Source organism: Pithys albifrons, chromosome 4 (genome assembly GCF_047495875.1).
Source record: "Pithys albifrons albifrons isolate INPA30051 chromosome 4, PitAlb_v1, whole genome shotgun sequence".
Lineage (NCBI taxonomy): Eukaryota > Metazoa > Chordata > Aves > Passeriformes > Thamnophilidae > Pithys > Pithys albifrons.
The window spans coordinates 93,363,085-93,389,011 of NC_092461.1; the positions used below are offsets into that span (position 1 = coordinate 93,363,085).

Sequence of the window (25,927 nt, forward strand, 5' to 3'; positions counted from 1 at the left end):
GAGTCTTTTATGTATTCACACAAAGACCTAATTCTGAGCTACTGGATAATGACACATTGGAAGTTTGATTTAGAAGGTGGAGTATTGTCACTGAATAAATGAATTGCTGCAGAATTTACATACCTCTGAGAATCATCAAAGCTCTGTTTTTAGTGAGAAATGTGAAGTCTGTGTCCTGAAAGATATGAAGTTTACTTTAAGGCTGAGTTGGCTTTTGCTTTATAAAACTCTGTTTTTATGGTTTGATATCTCAACTGTTCCAAATAATTTCTGATATAAAATCTGACAGCTGAGGTGCATTTCTGCCCTTCACTTCCCAGTGTTTAAAAAGGCTGCCCTCCCCAGCCAAGTGAGTACTGAATAGAGATTCATTATTCCACGGTACATATCACACAAGGGTTTGCTGTAACTCATTAAAACTAACATTCTCAGCCCTGCTTGATGGTATCTAGGTGTGAAAATGAATGCTAACAAGCTCTGGAGGAGCTCAGAGCCTAAATACAGATTGAATTTTTCAATCTGATCTTTTGCTTTTTCTGCTGAACTGAATGAATCCAAGTATAAAAGTAGAACTCTCCAGTTCCCAGGAGATGGTGCTACCACCTTGATTCAAATGCTGTGACTTGGTTTCATCTCTCATGAAGGGAAAATTTTTGCATAAATTATGGAGGTTTTGACAGAAATATGTCTGTGATGTTGCCAAAGCAAGAATGTAATTGCATTATTCTGCTCTTGTTTCAAGCCCAAATGTGTGCTGATGTACAATCCAGGACAGAGCCTTAGAAGCCCAATGGCTTCTAATACTCTTGGTCTCCTTGCAGGCCATGTCGATGGAGACAAGGCAGTTACTGCTGTCCCTTGTGTCCAGAAAAGGATAAAGATAATGGCTGAGCTGGTAAGCAGTCAGATGAAAACTGGCCCAGGAGAATGACTGGTAGAGTTTATTGCCACTGCAGAATCGAGGGGAAAGCAGAGGCTGAAGAATAATTGCTGTTCCCTGCTCTGCCCAAGAAGTAGCTGCAAGACATGCCCCTTATTCTGCACAGATTTCCTAGTATCTGTGCAGTGTCTCTTAAATTCTGAGAAAGACTGCATGAAAGCAGGGAATTGAGGAATCTAGTTGAAATGTGATTCTGATAAAAGTTTAAAATTCACTAACTTGCTAATTATCTTGTAACTGAATTATTTTTCTTCCTTGCATATAACAAAATGGAATACAATGTCCACAGCAGATTAGACTGGTCTTATTCCAAAGTAAGAATTTAAATGTAGCCTACCTTCCTAAACAAAACAGCAGAAATTCCTAGTCATTTCACTAAACTGTTTTTCTTTTCCTGTATTAAATTCCCATGGAAGCAAAAAAATGACATTCAAAAGCACTAGCACAAAAAGCTAACTTTTTTTGATAGGACTTGCACAGGCACATCTTGCTGGTTCTTCAGGAGTTCAGATTTAGTTTTTATTCATTGCTGTCACTTTACTGACAGTACTGCAATTCTGGCTGCACAAAGTCTGCTGCAATGTCACTAACCTAATTCCTTTATGCAGCACTGTAATGTCACCCTTGGCTTGAAAAGTGTTGCTTTGTCCAAATCTAAAGAGCAGATGTGAATTTGTTGACTTGGCTGAAATGTCTGATGGAAACAAGTTTATACAAACTTGTCTGATTCTGTATTTTGACAAAGTAAGTATTTGATATGGCAATAATTTCATTTTAATTCTCATTCATTCAGGCTTTGTATAATATTATGTTGGTATTTTGTGAATTCAATTATTTTCCAGATATTCTGCAGCTCATTTCCATATCTTTCAGCTGAAATACTTTGTTATTTCCATACCTTATTTCCATTTTGCAGTAAATCTAGATTTTGCATTCTTCTTTGAAATGAAATATCAGGATTTTCCATAGATTAGCTGTTCCAGCCAAGTGTAATTGGCAAGATATTTAAATAAACAACTAGCTGTAAGCATGAGTTGTTCATTCATTGGGTTTTTTTTCATCAATTTCACTTTCACTCCTGCTTCATATTTTGCAATATCTTACTGCCTTGGCACACTTTAATGCCATAGTGTATTGTGATCACTATCTTTACTTTGTAAGGTTTCCCAAATGGAGAATTGGAAGAAATAAAAAAAAAAGTTCTAGACTTTTTCTACAATTATCAGAGCTGTAACATTGAGGACTTTTCTTCAAAATATTAAGAATTTTAAAATGTAAGTATTTGTCAAGCCACAGGTATATTCAGTCAATTGTACAGTGGAAACTTAAACTAAAAAAAAAACAAACCAAAAAACAAAAAACCAGCAGAGAACAGTTTCTTAATGAAATGTTAATTTTATTTCTTCATATCCTCAAGAAAATACATACAAGGTCAATGCAGTTAAAGTATATTCCAATTATACCATTAAATCTGGTCTAGAAGGATGATTTTAATAAGCTAGACTGTCACTTCTGCTTCTCAGTTTGCATAATCCAGTCTCTTTTGATCAGGGACTCTTAATTATGTTGAATTGGTGGTGATTCTGATTTATGGATCATAACCTAGTAAGAATTAAGCAGACAACATCAAACTAATTTTTACATTTATTTAATGAAATTACTCATGTGTATTTGTCAGATTTCAGGACTTCATCTCTTTCAAACTTTGAGGAATTGACAAGCTAGGAAGTTAAAAGGTATCTATGTAGATTACAGTCTCTCCTTGTAAGTAACAGGAAGAAGGGAAGGGTGAAAGAGAAAATCTAACACATGCAAATGTGATTTCAGTAAAATACACAAACCAAATTAAGCCTTACATTTGTTTGTAGATCATTTTCATCAGGGATACTTTAGTAAATCAAATCACAGCAGGAAGACAGTTCTAGTGACTGATGAACTTTATTATGCCTCTGAGGAGTTACTAGCAAAAAAACTCAACTAGCAATTTAAAAAGATCTGATGTACAATACAGCAATGGCAGTTTCAGCAGTGGGGGTTTTTTCAGTATATAGCAGTTTATATTATTTCTGTGTAGATCAAACACAAGCAGAATGCAAAGCTTTTTTTTTTTTATAACACAACTGGACAGTGGAGTGTGTTTATGTCACTACACACAGAAGCCTATTCAAATAGAGCCAAGCATGTATTGGTGCATTTTTGTATTTTCGATGTTTTTTTCACATTTTCAAAGCAGAACTTAATTTATAAAAGATAGACTGATGAAATTTATCTCTTCCAATACAGAGGTCAGGAATGATTATGCAGTCTTACAACCAGGGGAGGTATTGGCTTCCTATTTTGCTATTGCTTCATTGTCTTCTGATGTTCAGCAGCTTGCTGTGTAATGTAACCTCAAGTCAGGAAGATTTGTGGGTCATGGAGGGATGTGTGTGTGAATTTTTTATAATGCATTTTCATAATGATATTGTGAAGGTTTCCTTTAATGGAAGATCAAAGGGGCTTTCATCTAACAGAGTTAGGGCTCAGTTTGTTTAAGAAGAGAAATCTTCACTTGAGTAGAGGAGAAAATAGAAGGTTTTCATTGTAATATCAAATGTCTAAAGATTTTATTTTTAACCGTCATGAAAAATTGACAAGCAAGTGACAAGTCATATATATACAGTCTAATTGCATCTTCCCCAAAGCTCAGAGTGAAAATCGGATTTAGCATCTCTATTGCATGATAGAAAAAAAAAAATTACCCTGTCAAAAAGATGCAGACTCAACCCATGCCCCTGAATTCTAGCAGAAACCTAAGATATTAGCACCATAAAATTACATTTATTGCAAGTTAACATCTCTCAGGCTACTGCTCTCTGCTGATTTTCATGTTTCTTCTTGCTGTGTTTATTTCTATTATTCTAATATCTTTCTCATTTTTACTTTTCTTCTTGCCCTTTTCTGTTGCACGCTATCAAAATAAAAAGTAAACAAGCTTTCTGCTACACTCCATCAGTGTTGACACCTGCTAAATTTTGCTTAATAACTATCTGATACTTTAATATGCAAAGTACCTATACTGTATTAAAGAACTGCCTTTTGAAAGTTAGATAACTTTTAGCACACACATTCAATTAATAGCAAAGAGCCGGTAGGCAGTACTCAACAATGAACAGCATAATCCCTATCCACTGTAAATCACTTATAATTAGGAGCTGGCACTGGTGTGAAATGCAAATGGTTGTAGTTATCACCACAGGGAAGCAGAGAAGCACTCCTCTTACTCTCCAGTGCCATTAGATATAAAAAAACAGGTTCCTATGAAGTCTGAAAAGGGCCTAGGTGTCACACCAAACAATTTTTCATCTTCATGCTAGCATGCCCATGAGAACACGCTATAGAAGCTGTTCATTCTGTCCCTGGGTTTCACCAAAGTCTGCAAAACATTATGCTCCTCTTTTTAAGTGACTATGCTTAGCTGGCCCAGAATGTCATATAAGTGTTGCATGTCATGATATAAATGAAAGAAAATCTCAATTAAAATTAAAAGGCTTAGGTTCTGAACAAGAGAGGTGGTGGATTCAGCATCCCTAGAGATTTTTAAACACAGATTCGACGTGGCGCTGGGTGCCATGATCTAGTAAATGGACTAGAGTTGGACCAAGGGTTGGACTCGATGATCTTGGAGGTGTTTTCCAACCCAATCGATTCTAAGATTCTATGATTCTATGATTCTAAGAATTCATGTGCAGTGCATGCCATGTAAACTGAAGGTAAGAGAGGGTTTCTGCTAGAAATGTTTCAGATTTAGCTTGTCCATCTAGGAAATTAAGACTAATATTTAACCCGCTCACAACATGAGCTAAGAGCTTAAAACTTACTCGTGCCTCATAAATATAGTAAGATATCTTGATGGAAGTGCAAAGTATTGATAGACTGGATTTTTATTAAACCTGCAGTGTTCTATTTTTATCTAAAGACTACTACTGCATTTCCAAGGTATGCAGCCCAGAGACATGCTGAAAATTGACCTGAATTTATTATTGTTGTACTTCTCATTTCCTTCTCTCACTGCCTTGTCAGTAACAATGAACTTTAATTAAAACACACAACTATTTAGAAGTTTTTTTATACTCTATCCAATATGACTTAAGTACTCCAGTATGTATGGAAACAACATACCACTTATTTACAAAAAAATAAAGGCTTAGGTTTAGCTACTTCAACCGCAACATTTCCTCCACTTTCTCTGAGACTGGTTTATTGATTCATGGCAAGTGTAATTTATGAAGGTAATGAGACTGACTCTTTATCTTACTAACCTTATACTGATACAGGTGAGATCAGAGCCTATGTGTGCACATGAAGTGATTTTGAGGCATTTCTACTTGCAGTTTAGAGGAGATAAATGTGACCTCTGTTAAGCAGGTCTGGATAGATGGAAGAAGAAAAGGCTGCTGAATCAACCCCCTGTCATATAGCCAAGAGGATGCACTGCATCGCACTGGAAAATGTTAAAGGTGGAAGGAGAATGCTAATGTCTTCTTAGTGCTCTTTTTGCAGTAAATTCTTTCATGGTAGAAACCACAGATATTAGTTACTGAAGAGATCAGGATGTAATTCAAGATGCAAAGGCTGTACAAACACAATCACACATACCTAGATATGGTCAAGCACGAGAGATCATTTACCATCTATAATACTCCATATTTAAGCATGCTCTACAATTCACATTGTTACAAGTGATTTTAGTGTGTGTGTTGACATGATAGAAGCAAAATCAAAGCTGTAAAAAATTTACAGACAAGCTGAAAGAGTATATGCTTACTTGACAGGGTTCCTGGCAGCATCTGGATCCTGAGCAGTTACTGTTCCAATTACATAGTTTATTGGAACATCTTCTTTCACTTCCATTATGTACGCTGGTCTGCTGAACACGGGGGGTTCATCTACATCCTCCACCTGAATTCTGACAGTAGCTGAGTCCTTGAACGGCCCCAAGTACAGGAATCGAGGGTCCACATGAGTATTGGTGGCTTCCACTTTGAGGATATACAGGTTTTTGCTTTCGAAATCCAGTGCCTGGGAAGTTAAAAGAAAGGTTTGAGAAGTCTGTGGGAATTGCTGTGGCTTGCAGCCACATGAGCCAAGCAAATGGTGGGAAGTCATGTAGATGCTTGGGCGGGAGCCTGAACTGGAATTAAAATGCCAACAGAAAGGAGAGGGAAAGGGCTCTATGGCACTGATGATATGCTAAGAAGAAAAATATTTTTTTAAGGAATTCTGTGCCTGGAACTCCTAAACACCAATTAGTCTTTCCTTCTCAAATAGCTTTAACTCTTCATGCCTGTTATTCTGTCATTTTTGGCATTTTGATGATTTCTTTTCTATTTCTTGCCCATAAGCACCACACACTGAAGGAAAGATTTTCTAGTTATTTCTTGTTTAGGTATTGGCATTCCATCACTGAAATGAAACACTGCGACATCTAGTGTCCAGATATCCAGGACCACCTATCAAGCCAAACATGATTTTATGATAGGCTATGACTACATCATATTCTTAAATGTATGAAGAAGCAGCAACTCTTTGCCACTGTACTTGGGGAAATGTGGAGAGAGTCACCCCGTTTTTCCATTGCATTGTAGAAGATTCACAGCTTCTGTCAGCAACAGACAGAAATGTATATAGAGTTAGACTGATATCATAATCAGACCCTGGAAGGCATCTCCTAAAAAACAAGTAATGACAGGTGTCGTACTGATATCAACAAGCAAGTGCATGTTTGGAAAATCTACACAATGTCTATGTGGTGATGACTGAACTTGAACTGATGAAGGATGAGATCTGTAACCTTATCAAGTTTGCCTGATAACCCACTGTAAACAATATTCTCAAACCTTTTCTGACAGCCAATGTGCAACCTGGTAGATGATGTCCACTGTGATCTAGTAAGGTGCTGTAATTCTTTTTCCAAAGCAAAAACATGCTGATAAATTTATTAATTACATTTTTACAAAATGTGAGTCAACAGTAACTTGTCTATGTACTTCAATATATTACAGCTATACAATTCAACATTCTCTGATAATGCAAAACAAGCAATGTGATATTAATTACTTGTGTGATCTTAACACATCAACTTCTACTAAGTGAGCAAATCCTGTAAGTATCATAGGGGGATGTTGGATGGTGGTGCTTTCTTGAGTTTTTCTGTGGATGTGTTCCAGCTGTATAATTTTTCAGTCCCACCCCAATCCATAGGGTAACTTACCCTCTCAGGTCCTTCAAAGTATGTGCACTGGGGTTTAGTAAAGGATGCATAAGAGGAAGGATATCAATTGCTTGTATGAAAGAAACCTTCCTAGGTAATGTAGACATTCCTAACAGATAGCATTCAAATTTACAAAAATTGCACATTGCACTAAAAATGAAAACTGAATAGATAGACAAAGTTTGGATTGGTATTTCAGAGGCTGGGATTAAGTGTGTTAAGATATGTACCTTTTTCACAGTTATAATTCCTTCCTGTGTGTCCTTGTCTGTTGTAATTCCAAACATGTCATATCCGTCCCCCTCAGTGATGCTGTATTCAATCTCTGCATTTTCATCCACGTCAGCATCATTAGCCTTTATCCTGCCAACTGGTGAGTCTAGTGCTGTAGATTCAGGAGCTCTGAACTGATATGTGCCTACAGAAGACAGAAAAGGAAATTTTGTTAGTCAGTCTCATGATACTTTGGACACCATCGCTCAGCCCACTGTCCATACTGGGCATGCACAGGTGAGTTTGTGAGTCACTATGTCGTCAGGCCTTCCTGGGGCAAAAGCCTTCAGCTCCTGACATACTTTCATGTGGATAAAAGTAACTCCTTTTTCTATTTGTTTTCTAATATGGAGGGTGGGCATTTTGCTTTGTTTATAAGCATGTAACTTTAGCAACATATGCCTCTTTCTAAGTGTTCTCATGGTCTCTGTTGGTCATATCAGAACTGTAAATGAAAAACATCTTGAGGTCAAAGGACAAATATTAAGAACTGTTGGAGGGCAGTGCAGCTTAGTAACACTAAAGCTGAATCCAGCTCAAATGCCTATTAAAAATGTGCTACATTGAATTTTCACGAGAAAAAACTCTACTTGTGGAATGTTGGCAATACAAAGCTGTATCTTTGACTTTTACACTGGAGACACTTATGTCCAGAGATGTATCATTAACTTATTGTGGGCAGAGTGCTGTATTTCTTCTTAAGTTGCTCTAATTTAAATGGAAACTCTTTGCCCACAGCTAAGAACAGAGTTTGAATTTAAATGACAAGTTGCTTCCAATAACTTTCACAGTGACTAAACCGCCAAAGCTCGCTGATTTGTCTGATAGTATCTGCAATTATTTTCTCTAACAGCTGCTCTTGACTTTGACACACACTGACACAGTGATACACACATCATGCAGAGAGCAGTGGTTAGACAAAGCAAATAAAGAAGAAAAAGAGAGAAAGAATGAAGGAAGTAAAGAGAGGGAAAGAGAAGTAGATGAAAGCTGAATCATTTTGAATCATTTATGACCAAGAACGGTCATTAATAGAAATTACTTTCTAAAAGAGTTTGCTCACTTGATTCCCATAAATATCAGGCAGATATCTTAAAATGCAATCAACCACAAGGTCTGAAAGAAATAACAGTGAGCAAAAAATACAGATCAAAGCTTTAACAGGTAGGAAAAACAGAAGCTGTTTCTGCACATTAATTCACCTCTCAGACTATCAACTGCAACTGAAGTAAAAATATTAAATATTTATTTCCCAGTCATTGCAATTAACCTTAGTATGATGATGTTGCTTACTTATACTCTCTTTTGCTTTTCTAGAAAGTTTGATACTGAGTAAGTTCACAATAGAAGAAACAATATCTAAGGTGAACAAACCCCACAATTTTTTATCCATTTTAATATTACAACATAGAATGTAAATGTTCCATACTCTGGGGGAAGCGAGGTGGATTGTCGTTTACGTCAGTCAACGTGATGTTCACAGTGGTGGTTCCTGATAATCCGCCCATCTGGCCTCCCATGTCTTTAGCCTGGATGACCACTTGGTATTGCTCCCTATTTTCACGGTCCATGTTTAGCAAAGCAGTTTTAATAATGCCTGAAAATTAAAGAGCAGGGATTTCACAATTAAGTTACTGACTTCGATAGAAATTCTTACTAAAAAAATCCTACAGGCTAAAGAACAAAACAATCTCTGTGTAATGAGTAAACTTTGCCCAGTACAAATATTTACTTTTACGAGACGGTTCACTAAATTACAGACTTGTCATGTCACATCTCAGGCTACTGCCTATGTGACAGACACAATATTAGTGGCATCCCCACTTATTTGCGAGTCACTTATTTTATGTAACTATTTACCCTCTTTCAGATCCATGCTAGAGTGTCTCACTGAACTGGAAAAAGGCTCTTTGTTCATTATAATGTGCTCCATCATTTCCCTCCAGTTCTGTCAATATTTTTATTTTGACAGATGTGGTTTAAAAAAAAAAAGAAAATCTAATTTTAACAAGATATCATTAAAGAGTGCAACAACATTAAAAGGAAGAGAAATAAAGAGAATTATGAGCATCCAAACTTGCCTGAGTATATATATTTTTATTTACACACTGATTGAAATGATTTGCCAGTCACAACGTTCTTCAAAGGCAGAAATATTAGTTATGAGGCCAACTCCTATTGAAGTTCAATCATTCAGATTTAAAATGAAGCAAAATGTTTGCATTCTCCCTGGGTCTCCTAAGGTAAGAACTGACTCTTTTGTAGGCAAAAGGAGTGAAATTCAAGTGTACTGAAATCCATGAAAAAATTCACAGTGACTTTGATAGAGACTTATTTCAGTCTAGGAGTTCAGCAATTGATTTCCATGGCAGGAAGATCAAGACTGTGGTTTACTAAGCTTCCTCTGCCCCATACAAATCTCTTGCTGAAAGATTATTACTGGTGAACTGCCAGCTACCTTATCCTTCTTATAACTCTAGAAGAGCACATAGTGCACTGTCCAAGTCAGAAGGAGTGCATCAGTGCAAAAATCCTGGCTTGTATTATCTACTACCTTATGCATGAAGGGAAGCTTCCTTTGATCTTGGCTGTCACTCTTTTCAGAACTGTGTATGCTTTTTCACCTCAGGTTTCTCAAGGCATAAAATCTCTGTCTTCTTTTCCCTGACTGAGTCTCTAAGATTTATGTTTGATAGGAATCAATGATAAAACCTGATTAATTGTCTGGGATAATCTATTTTTTTTCCTGTAAGGATGCTGAGGAGAACTGGTTTCTCTAGCTTCCAGCCATCTTGTTATAAAGCTTGTGAAGAGACTACCTATTTAGACAGAGAGTCAATGGTAGAGCAGATCCAGTCAGCCAGAATGCATGTTTTACATGCACAGATTCTAAAGCTGTTATTCAGACCATTAAAAATTCCAGTCACTGTGTGTAATTTAAACACCATCCAAAAACAGAACTCAGAACTTTGGGATTCTATTTGTGATCTTCCAGTTTAGCGCAACAGTCAATTTTACCTCTTCTATCATTATTCTTAATTAAGATTTCTTTCATAAAATTAGCATTAAAGTGGTATGTTGCAGATGTACAGAAATTATAATTACTTTAAACAAGTTTTGAAGAAGCAGAAGGAGAAAAAAACTCACCTGAACAAATCCTCAGTCTTAATTTAGCCATTATGAAGATCTATGAGGATTAAGCACTTTTTTCCACACCCACCTGTTTCTCATTTCCATCTAAAAGCCAGCCTATTTGGTTTAATTTAAGCATCCATGGCAGTCTCTGTACCCACTGCTTGTTAAAAATGATTGAAAACTGGTTCACATCCAGTACTAATTGTATTTATTAGACTTTGAGGTAAGATTAAAATAACGTAGGTGTCGTGTTTACAGATGTATCACTCTATTAAGTTTGTCAGATTTTGCACTGAGTAAGATATAACCTCTTTGAAGTTTTTTTTTCTATTATATCCTAGCTTGGCTTAGCATGTAATTTTGAATTACAGACACTGTCAGGGAATGACAGATAAGGTCCCCTGACCTGTCTCAGATTCGACGGAGAAATATGGTTGTCCCTGAAGAATGCTGTAGACAACTTTAGCACTGTTCCCATATGTAGGATCATCAGCATCAGTTGCGGTGACCTGGACAACAAAGGTACCTGCAATGAAAATTAAAGAAAATAAAAATTAATAGGGTTTTTTCATGGCCAAGACAGTTTATGATGTAGAAAAAAAAAGAGAGTAATTCAGGTATAGATCAGACTTGTGGCAAGAAGCTAGAGATTTTTTTAATTTGTGGAAGTTTCTCTGTTCATAAGGGGCTCAGATACAAACCCAAAAGGATAGTTGTCTTATTCTCAATGCAATAAAGCACATAGTTATTGATTGGATATGTAGATCCTTCATTGTGTTTCTTAAGAAGGAAGCAGAAATGCACCCTTTTCCAGATATTGAAAGCATTCAGAGTTTTAATCTAGGTCAAGAATATCCTTTCACAAATTTACTCACACTGTAAGGTATTTGATGTAGGAATGTAAAACTGGTTTTTTATGTGTCTTCTAGAGAAAAAAGTGGTGTTGAATTCTAGGCAAAGTGTTAAGAAACATAAAAATTTAGCTTAGATGCATTTAAAACCACTTGTGAATGAAGTATTCACTTCCCATATTACATATAAATATTTGGTTCTCACTTCATCAGATGAGGTTTCATCCATGTGACAACAAGTCCCATGAATGAGAGGAGAGAGTATGCCCCAAAATCTTTATTTTCATATTTGCTTGAGCTTTATTTTGATCTCATTCTTGATCTCTCCCTGGACATTATTTAAGATTAGAAATGTGCTTCTTGCAATTCAACCATCCATTGCTCTCTGACAAAGAAATCAAAATGACCTCCCTAAGAATCACAGACAAAGAATCAAAACCTCTCAACTTCTCAGGAAAAGATTCCATCTTAAAATCATATTTCAATTAACTTCTTTGTTTTCTTGATTGATTATCACAGCTTGATACATTTTAAATCAATAGAAAGATTTCATTGGACTTTGATGGAATTTGGAGCTCTTTTCTGTTGCATGAAAACAGCAACATAGATCATAGGAAATTAATGGTATATCTCAGAACCAGGAATGAGTTGACTTGGGTTACAGTTTTCACTCCTGAAATATGTACAACCCCTTTTGTACCTGCCTTTTCCATTTTGTTTACTTTCCGGAAGGGTTGCTGAAGAGATCTAGGACTGGTATTGACACAGGTGACCATGGATTACCATGTTATTGGATTGTTACTAAATAATGTTAAGAAAGTTTATTAAACTCTATGGGTGTCAAGTAACACAGGTCAGCTCACTTCCACTGAAGTAGATGGTATTAACTTGCATTTTTTGTGGTACAACAGAGGAAGCTTCACTCAGCTGACACCTCTGATTCCAGCAAACTGGTGCCACTATTTTCCTGGAGTTAGACTTTTTTTTTCAAACATCTGGGGTGCTTTTACTCCAGACTCAAACAGCAGATGTCTGTATTCAGTACCTGTAAACTCTGGACCCTTCATTAACTCCACAGAAAGAACCCAGACCAGATACTGAAATCAGTTATTAGTTAGCACCTACCAACATCTGACATTTCAGGAATGCTGGCATTGTAAACGTCCTTTGTAAACATTGGCTCATTGTCATTGATATCATGGATCTTAATGATGAACTCAGATTCCGGTTCCACTGGTCTTCCAGTCCTTTTGTTCACAGCCTGGGCACGGAGTATGTATACAGGTTTTTCTTCCCTGTCTAGTCTCCTTGTGGCCTGGATGTCACCAGTGTTTTCGTTGATAATGAAGAGGTCTCCTGCTCCATCTCCAGAAAGGATGTATTTAAGTGATCCATCTCCTTTATCCTGGTCTGAATGCAGCTGGAGGTGAAATGGGAATTAAAAAAAAAAAAAAAAAGAAGGGAAAATAAATACTCGTGACACAATTCTAGATACTTTAACTAATATCATGATATGTGGCTTTACTAATACTCAGCCAAAAGGCTATACACTGCTTTTGGGAAATGAGCTGATACCACAATAGAAGCAATGAATAGATAGAGTTGCATCTTGATGCCAGAATTGAAGTGGTCTACAATATTATAAGAAATTGCCTGAGGAGAACCATGAACTGAAGGTGTAGACCACTTTCTCAAGCTAAATATACATCATCTCTAAATGCTAGCAGCCTGGGTGAAATCCTAGGAATATGTAGGGCAATGAGATCCTACAGTGAAAAGCCAGTGGACTGGGGATTTGGAGTAAGCAAAGAATTAAAAAGTGGCCAGTGAAGTAATTTCTTGAGTTTAAATTTTAGATGCTTGGCTCTCACACCCCATGAACATTATATACCACACAGTGCACAATAAAATAATGTACTCGACCCAAGACATAAATACATACACAAATTGCTGATAAATACATGCATGTTCACAGATCTGGCAAACTAAGGGCAGAGGCAGGCAGGCATACTACACCATTAAAGCACTGGAAGTGAAGACATCAGTAATCTTATTCAAAGGGACATGGACCAAGCTGAGACACGGTGGGGGGAAAGGGAAAGAGAAGAATGCTGGTAATTAGTGTACAAAGCATGAGCTGCCCAAATCTTTTTTTTCCCCGAAGATTTTCATATCTCTTGACATAATGTTTAGCATAGACAAAAGGTGTAACTGACTAGGTCATTCACTTGTGGGTGTTCCTTTGATAAAGTCTTATTTATTCCTCTAGTCTTAAAATCAAGTTTAGTCAACTAAAAATAAAAATTTAAAAAATGAAACATTAAAATGGCTTCTAAAGTCAGAGTATAAGTGATGAAAATAATGGGAAAACAAAATCTGTTAGGTAGCAAGATTCCTGAAAACTCTTTCATAGTGAAGACATGTTTATGAGTCTAGAGAGCTGGACTTTCTCAACCAGCTTTTTGATTCTCTCTTCCTGAAGAAAAGTTAGAAAACAACCCCTAGCTGACTGTGAGGTAAAGTACTTAGCATTGCTGGATAGCACACTTTGTAGGAGACAAAGATTTGTAGATTGAAAGAATCTTGGCATAGACTTCACCTGTGCCTGGCTATGCCCCCACCATGCTGGAAGGGCAGCCTCCAGCATGACCATATGGTCAAGGTTTTGGGTTTTCACCAACTTTCTGCCAGTATCAGAAATCTACTGCCAACCCAGCTGGGGTACATGCTTCACTGTGTGCACGTATGCCTATGATCCCTAGAGAAAGCATCCTCCATGCAAGGAGTTTGCATTTAAGGGCAAAACTCTCTGTCACCACACATACCAAAACTGTCCAATAATACAAAATATCATAACTGTAGTGTGGTTAATCATTAGCAGACATGCTGAAGCACTCTTCTTAATTTCCTTCAGGGAGAAAATGGGCATTCTGTGTAATTTTGCACAGAGCCTTTTATCTTGATAATAAGAATACCAATGAGTACCTTCTACGCAGCATTTTTCATAAGCAGATTTAACAACCCTTCACACAACCAGTCAATACCATTTGCTCTGCTTTTTGGATAACAAAGGAAAGTTTCCCAGAAGGCTTGTTTTCAAACTTGGAATAGAGTTTAAGTCTCCTGAGTCCTGTTGAGTTGGCCAATTGCCTTGGCCATGAAGCCTAGAGAAATTACACATTAGACACAACCTCAGACTCTAAGAAACATCAGACCAGCTTGTTAAGAAGTCAGACCAGATGTCTACTGAAGTAAGTAATTTCAATAGGTTATTTGAATAGAATTTTCCTCAAAGGAAACCTACAAAAGAAAATACATTAAAATAATTTTATCTTTAGAACTGTGTATTTTTATGATTGTTTTACATCAACAATTCAACTTTTGTTTGCCTTGAAAGCCTCTTTAACTTTGTCTGTATCGTACTGGGACAAAAACAGCCCTCAGTAACAGACTATCATTAATTTATATGAATCATGGAATAGTGCTGTTTTGAGACTTGGTACAGGCTGAACTCCCAGGCTCATTTTTATCATAATTTTAATTAAACGTGGTTTCAATGAACAAAGTAGCAAAAAAAGGTTAAGACAGAAAAGGTGTTGGAACCACTGGGAGTAGTCTTCCATAATATTCTTTACCTAGCCCAGAACATCTAAAAAGCTAAAAATGCAAACTTATATGATTTTTTCATGTCAATTGTTTATGAAATTTCTGCTCCTCTTCCACAACTAATACACCTTTGTAAGACCCATTGTGACTGTGGATATCAAGACAAAGTATATCTTGGTGTCATCAATATTGAGAACAAGGATTTGATCTTCATCCAAGGTTCAATCTCTAGAACTCCAGCTAACCACTAACTTGAAAATATATTTTCTCTCTGACTAGATCCTCTCCAACTTCCATATCTTTAGTTTTACAACTTTCCTAAGACATGACAGAACAAAACAAGTGCTCAGTTAGCCAGGCTGTATGAGGATTATTTACTGTGAGTGAGACCTGGGGGCGGTCGTGTCCTACACATTCACGTGTATTACACAGAGCTAAGGCTGGCTGAATGCCTGCTCTTCAAACAAACAGCGAACTTACAGTGTGTCACCATGTGTGGCTTTATGAACCTGGTTCACAAAGGATCTCAAAAAGTATGACTCAAATCTGTTTGACTTTAGTAAATTAGCATAGTTCTCACCATAACGTTTTTGTGGATAGACCTGTAGCATACCACCAGCAGCATCAACTGCTTAATTGCTGGGCCAAAATAGTTTGGATTTCATTCCTTTCTATCAGAAGAAAAAAAAGTTTTTTATATATTAGAAAAAAGCCAAGCAATTCCCTAGAAAAGTTTCTCACAGATAAATTTTCAACATTCACTTGTGAGAAAGATATCCAAAAAAAAGATTTATTATTTTAGATTACGTTATCTGTCCTTGACTGCTTGGTAGAACAGTTTTACTCAAGAAAAGACAATTTTCTGCTTTATATTTTCTCAAGTGTCAGTTTATCTTGGAAGCAATGTTTTGTTTGTGTGACCTATATGATGAGGGAAATTGCTACTGTAACCAGGTTAAAAACAAATAAATTGGGAATAAAAGTAAAGGAGAAAAAAAATGGTGCAAGTTGAGGTCAGAATAAAGACCTGGAAGCAAGATGTGCTTAAAAACACAGTTGATGGTTTTTGTATATAAAAACACCGCTGTGAGGTTATGAGGATGAAATGACTGGTAATAACAATCCCATTTTTCTTTAAGTTGAAGTTATTTTTTACCATCCAGACACCTCACTGCAAAGAAAGTGATGAGATATGTGCATAAATTATCCTGCAGATGCTTTTAGCAGGACTGATGCTAGCCAATACACTTTGCTCTGTGTGCTAACCCACGTTGCAAAATTACCCTATGCATAAAGTTAGTAAAAAAAAAATGGCCATGGCAGATAGTCATGTGATAGAGTAAAATGTTTGGGACGCAGAGCTCATGTCTTTAGGGCTGTATCAAATTACCATTCCTCAAGACAAAGGTAATTAAGACTTTTGGACTCCACATTAAGACAGATTTTTAACTTCCATAGCTAATCAGTGTTACTCAGCATTCCCGTAGGGGCCACCAGTTCTCCATAGTGGCTGACCTTGCAAAATGCCAAGTACCAACTACAGGCTCAGGGGTCCTGCCACTCCTGAAGGAAAAGGAGGGAAAAAAACTAGAACTAAAACTTTAAATGGCAAGGTTTTTATATTTACATAGAAGAGGGAAAATTAAAAGTAAAATGCAACATAACACATCCACACAGGAGTAAAAGATTACAACAATCCTCCAACTTCCCACCAAAAGCAGATCCCCACCACCTTGGATCCACAAGTACCCCAAAAGACACCACCCAAGAGACACTCAGCAAGAGAGGAGAAAAAACAACAATAAAATGTTTATTTCCCTGAACCAAAATAGCTGCAAAGTGGCAGTGCAAGGTGGCAGTGAGGCCTGGTCCTGCCAGAATGACACGGCATGTCTCTCTCAGATAAGGGGCCATGAAGGAAGAGGGAGAGGAACCTTCCTACAATTTCATATTGCCAGATGATATGAAATATCTCTTTGACTGCTTAAGTCAGGTGATAACCTGTCCCTTCATATCTACAGAGCACTCTCAGGGCCTACTAAACTGAGGCCTATCAAAACTAAGGCCTAACTAAAACTACCACAATTTCTACCAGTGGCTGAGCACAGCAATACCCCAAAGGGAAGCAAAATTGTGAAGAACTAAGTCTATGCAATAAAAAGTAAATGCATCAGCAATTGCACTATATTAATATTATAGTAAATGATTAATTCAGAATCTAATTTGGACACTCTTGTGACATTGTCCATCCATCACTGACTGGCTAAGGCTGAGGACGAACCAAAAATTTGACTATGCCCTAGGCATACTTTTGCTCATTTTACTTTAATACCACTGTTAAGTGAATCATCAGGTTTAATGACTTATAATCAGATAAAAAGTCTAAAGCAGAGATCACAGACTATTCAGAGCTGGAAGGGACCCACAAGGATCCAACCCTTAAGTCAATGGCCCACACAGGGGATTGAACCCATGACCTTGGCATTATGCAACCAAGTTTTAACCAACTGAGCTAATCTCAGGGTCTAAGTCTCCAGTCTCTGTCTTTCTTCTGCCCCTCCCCAATGTCCTGACCCAAACAATTCCAATACATTGTCTGGATCATGGGGAAGGTTTCATTCCTCCTGAAAGAACAGGCATTTAAAGTGTACTCAGGGCTACAGCATTAGGTGCTTGTATTGGATGTTCTGCTTGTTGTCAAATACATAAATACTTTTAAATGAGAGCTGGTTGTTTTTGTTTGTTTTACTTTTTTCAAATTAACCACAATGTGGAATAACCTTGTTCTCTGCAGCATCTCTGGCTGAGCCCACCAAAATCGCCAAGTGTGGTGACAATGGGGACTTTTTAGCAAAACAAGGAAAAGGCAAATGAAATCTATACTCAAACATTTTTTAAAAATTTCTGGAGTGAATATAACAGCAGCATTTTTTTCAACTCCAGTAGATAGCAGTGCTTCATTTCAAAGTACCATTCCAGGAAACTTTTATCCGGGTTTTAAAAATTAAGTTAGACCCATTCTACACACTCAGGAACTACTTCAGCAGAGAATTCATGCGCGAAGAATTTAAGGGCATCCTTCTGTGTGCCTTTGCGATAGGACCATAAACCAATATGGTGTGGGGAGTAGCATCGCCCCCAGTGGGTGATGGCAGGGTCTGGCAGCCATGGCCTGTCCCACTGCCTCAGACAGGAGCAGGGCAGCCTCCAGTGACTGGGGCAGCCCCAGCCCCGGGCATTGTGCTCCTCCCAGGAATGGTGAAGGCTGGGCAGAGCTGTGAGGTGCTAGAGACCAGCCCTGTTGTGACATTTCTGGGGCAGAGGCTGCTGACGCCTTGGGGCTGACATGAAGTCCTGGGCTTCGGGCAGATGGACATGGACATTCCGGGCTGGGTGGTGCCCTTGGGGCCCTCCTCTAACCATGCTAAATTCAACTTGAGATGAAACCATATGAAACAGCAGTACCAAAACTGTATAACTGAAGCCACATTGCACATGTTTTAGTGGGTTAGGACTAACCATGAACTTTTTTGGGTGTTTGAATGGAATACACAAGAAGGAAGTAGCTTTCCAGCACAGGTATGGGTCCCAAGGTTGTACTGAAAATGTACTTTTTACAGCTGTGGTAATTAAATTCAAAAAAATTTGAAATTGCAGGCTGTGGATATTCTCCAGAATTAAATAACATCCCTTCTCTACCTCACTCTGTAACACTCATCTGAACAGCAGCTACTGTCATTTGGAAAGTGCCTTTAGGTTATGAAAGACAATTGTAAATTGCAGTTTAGCTCCCACTAATGTCCTATTGCTGGTTATGATACCTGGTAATTTGGTGGGTAAAATGGTTTTTCATTCACCCTACAGACCAAGTTCTATTTCCTTTTGTGATTATTACATGCTAGTTGCTGAATTTCAGAGCAGTTACTGAACTTCTGCAAGGACCAAAGTCAACTGACGTTGGGATGTACATATTGAAGCATCAACTTACGATTATCCACAAATAAGCTGCCTGTTGCATCTTATTAATTGCTTGTATTTGTAAGAGGGACTTCATAATCTGGGGCTGCTGTAGTCACATTTTTGTCTCCTAACATAATAATGAAATAGACACCAATTATTAAAATAGTAAGCAAGAAGCTGGTAGGTACTTAACAAAGAGAATAATGGTTTTACTCCTGGCAGTATTCATAGCAGGTGATTTAGGTCTAAATTTAATATATCCAAACACCAGAATCCTGTCTAGTAATGAGAAAATTCAATGACATTTCCCTGGCTCTCCTGGTGGTCTGTACTCCTACAGCATGAACCAACCTCCCCAAGTACTATAATAATCAGCACAATTAGTATCATCAAATAATCAGCACTAAAGTTTTTGGTCTACGTGGTGACTCTGTGTTAAAAGGAAAATGTCACTGGTTTTGCACATCAGTTAATATGTATTTGTATGTATTTTCCTTGGTCAAATACAGACTTTTTTCTAATACAAAAAACCCCAACCCAAACCACTATATATGTGTTCCATATACCTACATACACACACAAAATTGCATGTATCATCAGGGGAAATACCTACACAAATAATTTATTTCAAGACATAAAAGATCATTTCTTCCAAAACAATATTCCACAAGGTCCACAGGGACATCCACCATCAACAGAAATGACAGATTTCCAAGGGACACGTGTGCCATGTTCTTCTGGCCTCAGTTATACTAAGCTCTGGATCCTTCCGTATGCCACATAACATTCTTCCTCACTCACCCCTAAGCCAAAGCCTCCTCTCTCCCTCATATCCCTTACCTAACTGTGTGGTGCTATTTACTTCGTGCTCCAGCTCTTGTGACCTCAAATTCTCACAACTGCAAGATGGTGGTACTTCTTATGTTCCCTACATACTGGCTGGAGAAGAAACAGCACAGGCTGCAGCTGGTGGTGGTTGTGTATTTATGGAACACCCAGCTGACCAAACAGTCAAGGCACAGTGTAGGTTATTTGCCTGATGTGGCTACTGCTCTTCAAACTGTACATGAAATTAATGATTTTGACACCTTTATTCCTCTATACAATTTCATGAAATAGTTAATGGACTTTAGAACTATTTACAGGAGAGAACTATTTATCTCTACAGGGATAGAGGCTAGACCACTGAAGCTGGTTATAGATGGTTAGATGTTTGAAAATAATTTAGAAGACAATGGGAGAAAGATGCTGCAGTGATTCCAAATCTTCTTGGTGTTTACAGAAACTAGAAGAGATGATTCCTTTCCATTCTTATATAAAGCAATGTGAAGATCATATGTAGATTTATAGTCTATAGCCTCAAAAATGGAGAGACAGACTTTGAAGTAAGATTTAAACGCTGCCATTTTCAAAGAAAATGAAATGAAAAAATTATTTGACAAGATTAAAAAGACCCAGTGTTACCAGATTACAGCACCATGATACCTGATGTACAGCTGTCAGAAATAGCACTTTCACACAGGGGCTGTATTAAACTGTTACAACAGGTGCTTAAAGTAGATTCCCCCTTTTTTTCTTTCTCCTTACTAATCCAAAGCCTGCTGTCCTAAGCAATCAGCAGTCTTAATTTTTAATCACTTACTTGATGCAACAGATGTCACAATTTACAGCATAATTAAGTTGGTTAACTACAGTAAGCGATTAGTTTACTATAGTAAGTATAGTTCTTATACTATAGTTAATGCAATAAACCTGAATATGGCTTAGTGTGACTGATTCTGAGTGTTTGACTCTGTTAAAGTAGTTTTGACTTGCTTGTCTCTCACCATGCCTAGTGATGAAAAAGATGTAAAAGGTACACAGTTCCTATTTGAAAAAAATAACTGCTCTGGTGATTATAAAAAATCTTGCTTCCCAAATTAGATGTGCTGTTCATGCACCAGCATTATTTTTCTGTTTTAAGAACATCCTCCCACATACATACATTCTTCCTCATCCTGCATTTATACATTATAATTCCATATGCTCTTATTATTTTTCTTTGCTAGGCTACCGGCCTATATACAGTCTCTGCTTGCAAAATAGGCACTTCTGAGCCCTCAGCTGGAATTCTGTTTACAACCCCAGTCTCCTGTTTTCAAGTCAAGTGGATTCCAAAAAGAGCCAGTGAAGAAAAGACCAGATGTTAAGGGCTGATACTCCTAGCTTGTTTTCTGTAATTGCTGCATTTCATCTGGCCTTCCTTCTGTACAAATGGACATAGGTCTTAGGACAGCAGTGTTAATATTTCCCTATCTGTTAGAAATGAGTAATCACATTTGCCATTTTCATTGCTTTATCAAACTATTTCTTCCTGACTAAAATACATAGGTTTTTCTTTTCCTTCTGCTGCACCTTCTGCTTCCATTTTATGGTCATGCATTGTCTATTAGATACTTTTCTTAACAACTCCTATTTCATGAACATTGCATTTTTTCCTGTTTTTATTCCTTCCATTTTTAATATCGTCCTTTTCTTACTATAGTATGTTCTTATCATCAGTAAAGGACGAGATTCAGGACTGAAATCAAGAATCATAAAATATACAGAGTTGGCAGAGACCCATTAGTCCAACTCCTGAATGAAAACGTTAAATCTGTAAAAAAAAATAATGAAATAGAGCACTGAAGAATTACTACATATGCATTTTGCAGTGTTGTTTTCTTTGGAGTTACTATGTCTGTCTGATTGTGCTTACTTTCTTGGTCCTTAGGAGTTACTATAACAAAACCAGGAATACTTTAAAACCTGGCTCATTCAGTTGTGGAAACATATTAATATAATAATACATAACAGCCTGTATTTTTTTAGAAAAAACATATCTGCAAGATACTTTGTTTAAGAAAACCATATCAACCCTGGTTGCATGCAAACAGGCATACTGAAATGCTAATCAAAATAGTAAAGGATATAAGAATCCAATACTTGGACTATGAAAATGTACATGAAATGCTTTTTAAAGGCAACCACCCTAGTGTATAACAGTACCCTCTAAACGTCCCCTTTTAACCTAAGTACTGGCTTTTGCACACACAAAAAATCTGCACCCACTGCAAACAGGGAAAAAATGTATGTCAGATAGAAGTGTGCAGTAACAGGAGTATCATCTACAAAAATATTGTCCTGATATCAAGAACTACATGAGGAATTAAAAAAAAATCTAGAGAAAAACATCAGAGTGCTGGTATCTTTCCATTACTTGAGAGTATCAAAATGCCAGTGAACTTCCTCATTCATTCTCAAAAGTAGCTGTGCCAAGACGTTCCCGGTAAATGAATTACAGTGAGAGGCTAAAACTGGGTTTTTTTTGCTGATGAACAGTTTCAGAAAATGAATGGACCAAAAGGTGTTAAGCATTTTTCAAGATTCAGAAGCAACCAGGTACTCAAAAGGCAAACTGCATATAAAAGATGGTGGCATTTGATGTCAAAGCAAACAGAACACAGAAAAGGCACTATAATAAGAATACTGGGTACTGAAGAGAAAAAAAAAAAGAGTAAGAAATACAGTATAAAGGACAGAGGAATAAGAATTCGTCATTAGACCAGGGATAAGAGGTAACTTGTTCTCTCCCTGTGGAACCTCAGGCTCATACCCTTCATGCAGGCTGGGAGGTCCAGGCAGACTGGAAGGCTCCTTTCATTCTTTTTTTTGTGAGGGCCATATATGAGGCCACACGGCCTGAGATAGACAAGAGACAACAGGCTGATGTTTGGATCCTTGGTTTATAAAATAGCCTGCCCAAAGAGTAGTTGGGAACCTGTTTAAAATGTATGAAGGTAAGAATAAACATTCATACTCTGGTGACTCACACCTTATTACACACCCTTCAAAATCACAAATGGGTTTTCTAACCTGAAGTGCAAACATGTAGCCACAACTAATCAGCTTTGCAAAAAATCAATTGGAACTCTCAATCCTTTCAACATTGCCTGGGGCCTCTCAACTCTTTTCCCCCCTTTGGTTCCGCAGCTGCTTCTGCTCTTCCTTGTGATTAAACAGGGACAATGGCATAAGAGTTTTTGTCCTATGCTGCAGTACACCAAAATAGCAAGGTTCCTTACTTATTCTGATGGCCCTTCTCTCTAGGTGTAACTTATAAGACCTTAATGGATATTTGGCAAAGCTACAAACTAGGTAAAGGTACCTCATGTTCTCTTGAGCTGAGCGCTGCTTAGCACTTCTGTGGTAATGCAGTTTTATTTGTTCCTTTTCCTATTATCTCTAAGCCCAATTATAGCAGGAATTTACAAAGTTTGCCTTTACAAAGACAAACAGGTCTTTAATTACAAGGCACAAGAGACTGTGGTGGAAAGTCTGATCTCTATACATATGGGCTCTTGAGTTTCATGTTCTTTTATCAAACTTCTTGCTTTTCTTTGAACTACTGTATAACACTAAGAAAGGCAGTCTTCCTTTCAGACTCTAAGGAACTCAAAACAATTCTGACTCTGAGTAATAACTGACCTCTCACTTAAAAAAACAAATCCATGGTTGTATCCTGAATTTTCCCAGTTATACATAGAGCAGTTGGGGTTTCATTATGCCTTTGAAAGATCAAAGAGCCTTCTCCAGCTAAGCAGTAGTGATGGTAACAATAGAACACTGTGCAGACTTCCACAATCACCCTCACAAAAGTGTGGAGATCTGGCCCTTCTCTCAAGGAAAACCAAGGCAGTTTTAAACCCGTTTTTTGATTTTGGTCCATCTATTTAAGCATCTGGCATTTCTTTGTCATACCAACTATTGTTTCTTTTTGCCAATGTTTTCGAACTCCATGGTAGAAACAGCACCTAGTAGAATGAGGATTTGTTTTAGCTGAAACATCAGCATTCACTTATGAAAAAGCAAAAAAAGAAGTTAGCTAGCCTCAGACTTCCCACATCCTAGCTCAGGTACTAAAAAACTCCCTTATGTTAATAGCTGAGCAGAAGATCAGAATAGATTAAAAAAAATATTTTCTGATCAGGAATGAAAATTCAAGCGCTTGAATTCTTGAAAGAGCCATACAGGTAATTTTGGTTTAAGAGACACACATTCTTATCACTGCAAGCTATCACCTTAACTGAATAGTCAGTCATTGGATTCAAGTGTAAGTCTGAAAAGACTAAATGGGAAACTTCTTTTGAGGCATCACTGATGATGTTCTTGGTATACAGAAAAAAATACAAACAAGGAGCGAAGCACCTATAAGAGTATCTCTGTGACAAAAACACAAGATATGTAAGGGAAAGATAGGCTTGTAGCTGCAAATACAGGACTGGCAGGTTTTAATACTGTCTTTGTTACAGTCTTCCTGTCTAAACTTAGACAGATCATTATTTGATGCCTCTACATTCTCCCTGCAGTAAAATGTGGGCTGTTAACAATGTCCAGTTCTGTATAAAATGATTATAACATTTGAGAGCCTTGGGTATAATTTGTTCCACGTTAGTTTGTGGAAAGACTGAGGACCATTTAACTGGGATCAAGATCAGTAATACTGAGGCTTTGCCACTGCCTGCTGCATTTAAAGGACTGGGGGAATGGCCTATTCTCAATGCAGATGCAAAGCTAGAAAATCTAATTTTCTCAGCTTTTTGCTATTAACCATCAGCTAAAGGTTACTGTCACTACAGGTTTGGGTGGGGTAGATAGGGGAGTTTCCACACTTTGGGTTGGCTGTATTAGCTCAAATAACATTTTGAGTTATATTAAAAAATCCATGAAAAGGAATATATGTGCTTTCAAATGTGGGGTTAAGGAAAATTAGGTGCCTGACTTGTAATGAAGTTCAATGGGAATATAATGAGACTCTAAAATGGCCACATGCCTAAACGTTTCCCCACTTTTCAGTTAGAATTGTGCCTACAATTCCAGAGCACCAACTTTCTTGACAACATTTTTCCAATTCAGAGGAAATTAATTGCAATATCCTGGTATCCTTCAACTGATTATAATGGAACTTCTGACCTGTACTAAATTAGTCAATTAAAAAAAGAAACTCCCACAGGAGAAGATGACACCAGGTATTCTGTGGAGATTAGGAGAAAATATTTTTTTCAGAAAAGAGTACCTTCAGCAAACATGTACCTCTACAATTAATAATTTATTTTAATATATGTGCCTTAGTGTCTAAATTGTGATGCATAGACTTAGTGGAGTCCGTCTGTATTATGTGTTTGTCTTTCATTTCTCTGGGAATTAACCCAGAGGAAGTTGATTACTCTTCATTGGTGGTCAGAATTATCTATTTAATCACTGACAAAATTTTTTCTTTGAAATCATGAACTTTAAAAAATGCCTTAATTAAATAGTAAGCAAATGCAGCACATCAATTAAGGCATGTGAGCACGCACCTTTCTAGTTCAGTGAAAACCTCTATTCTCCTGTGGGGGTAGGGGAGAATCTATCTTAAAGATGAACTAGAAAACAAAACAAAACAAAAAACCCCTTGGCCTAATATCCAGAAATGTATTTACTGGGATACCGCTGAATAAAACATCAGGCTTCTTCGACAAGTAACAGTTTCTGAATACTCCCTGATGGATGCGCTTGAAAGCAAATGCTCATCCTTTGCTTACTGACAAAGGTGACCCTTTGATATTCTGAGTGCTTCATGCTGACAGTCAAACCCTGAAATGTGTGTATGAATTCTATATACGACATAAGTGAGTGTGTCAGGGAGGGAAGTACGGGGATGGAAAAGGGAGGATATAGACAAACACTAAAATAAATGAGAACCCACATTCAGATTTAAATGAAGACTTAAAAAAGAAAGAATTAATTCATATCCACAGGTTTAGTTGAGTCTTTAATCTATTTATATGCCCCTATCATATATTTCTACAGTTCAGAAGCTAGGGAGAGGAAAATCATCTCCATTCTGTC

At 37.3% G+C, this 25,927-nt stretch overlaps 1 protein-coding gene across 1 annotated transcript in view; it reads right to left on the reverse strand.

The window, feature by feature from the left end:
* Positions 1-25,927, reverse strand: part of CDH6 (cadherin 6) — a 99,841-nt gene that overhangs the window by 11,444 nt on the left and 62,470 nt on the right. The window contains exons 3-7 of the mRNA XM_071555011.1: positions 12,578-12,872; positions 11,008-11,127; positions 8,896-9,063; positions 7,424-7,611; positions 5,748-6,001 (exon numbers count right to left, since the gene is read on the reverse strand). Of these exons, the coding sequence (XP_071411112.1) occupies positions 5,748-6,001; positions 7,424-7,611; positions 8,896-9,063; positions 11,008-11,127; positions 12,578-12,872 (1,025 nt within the window). The remainder of the gene's footprint in view (positions 1-5,747; positions 6,002-7,423; positions 7,612-8,895; positions 9,064-11,007; positions 11,128-12,577; positions 12,873-25,927) is intronic.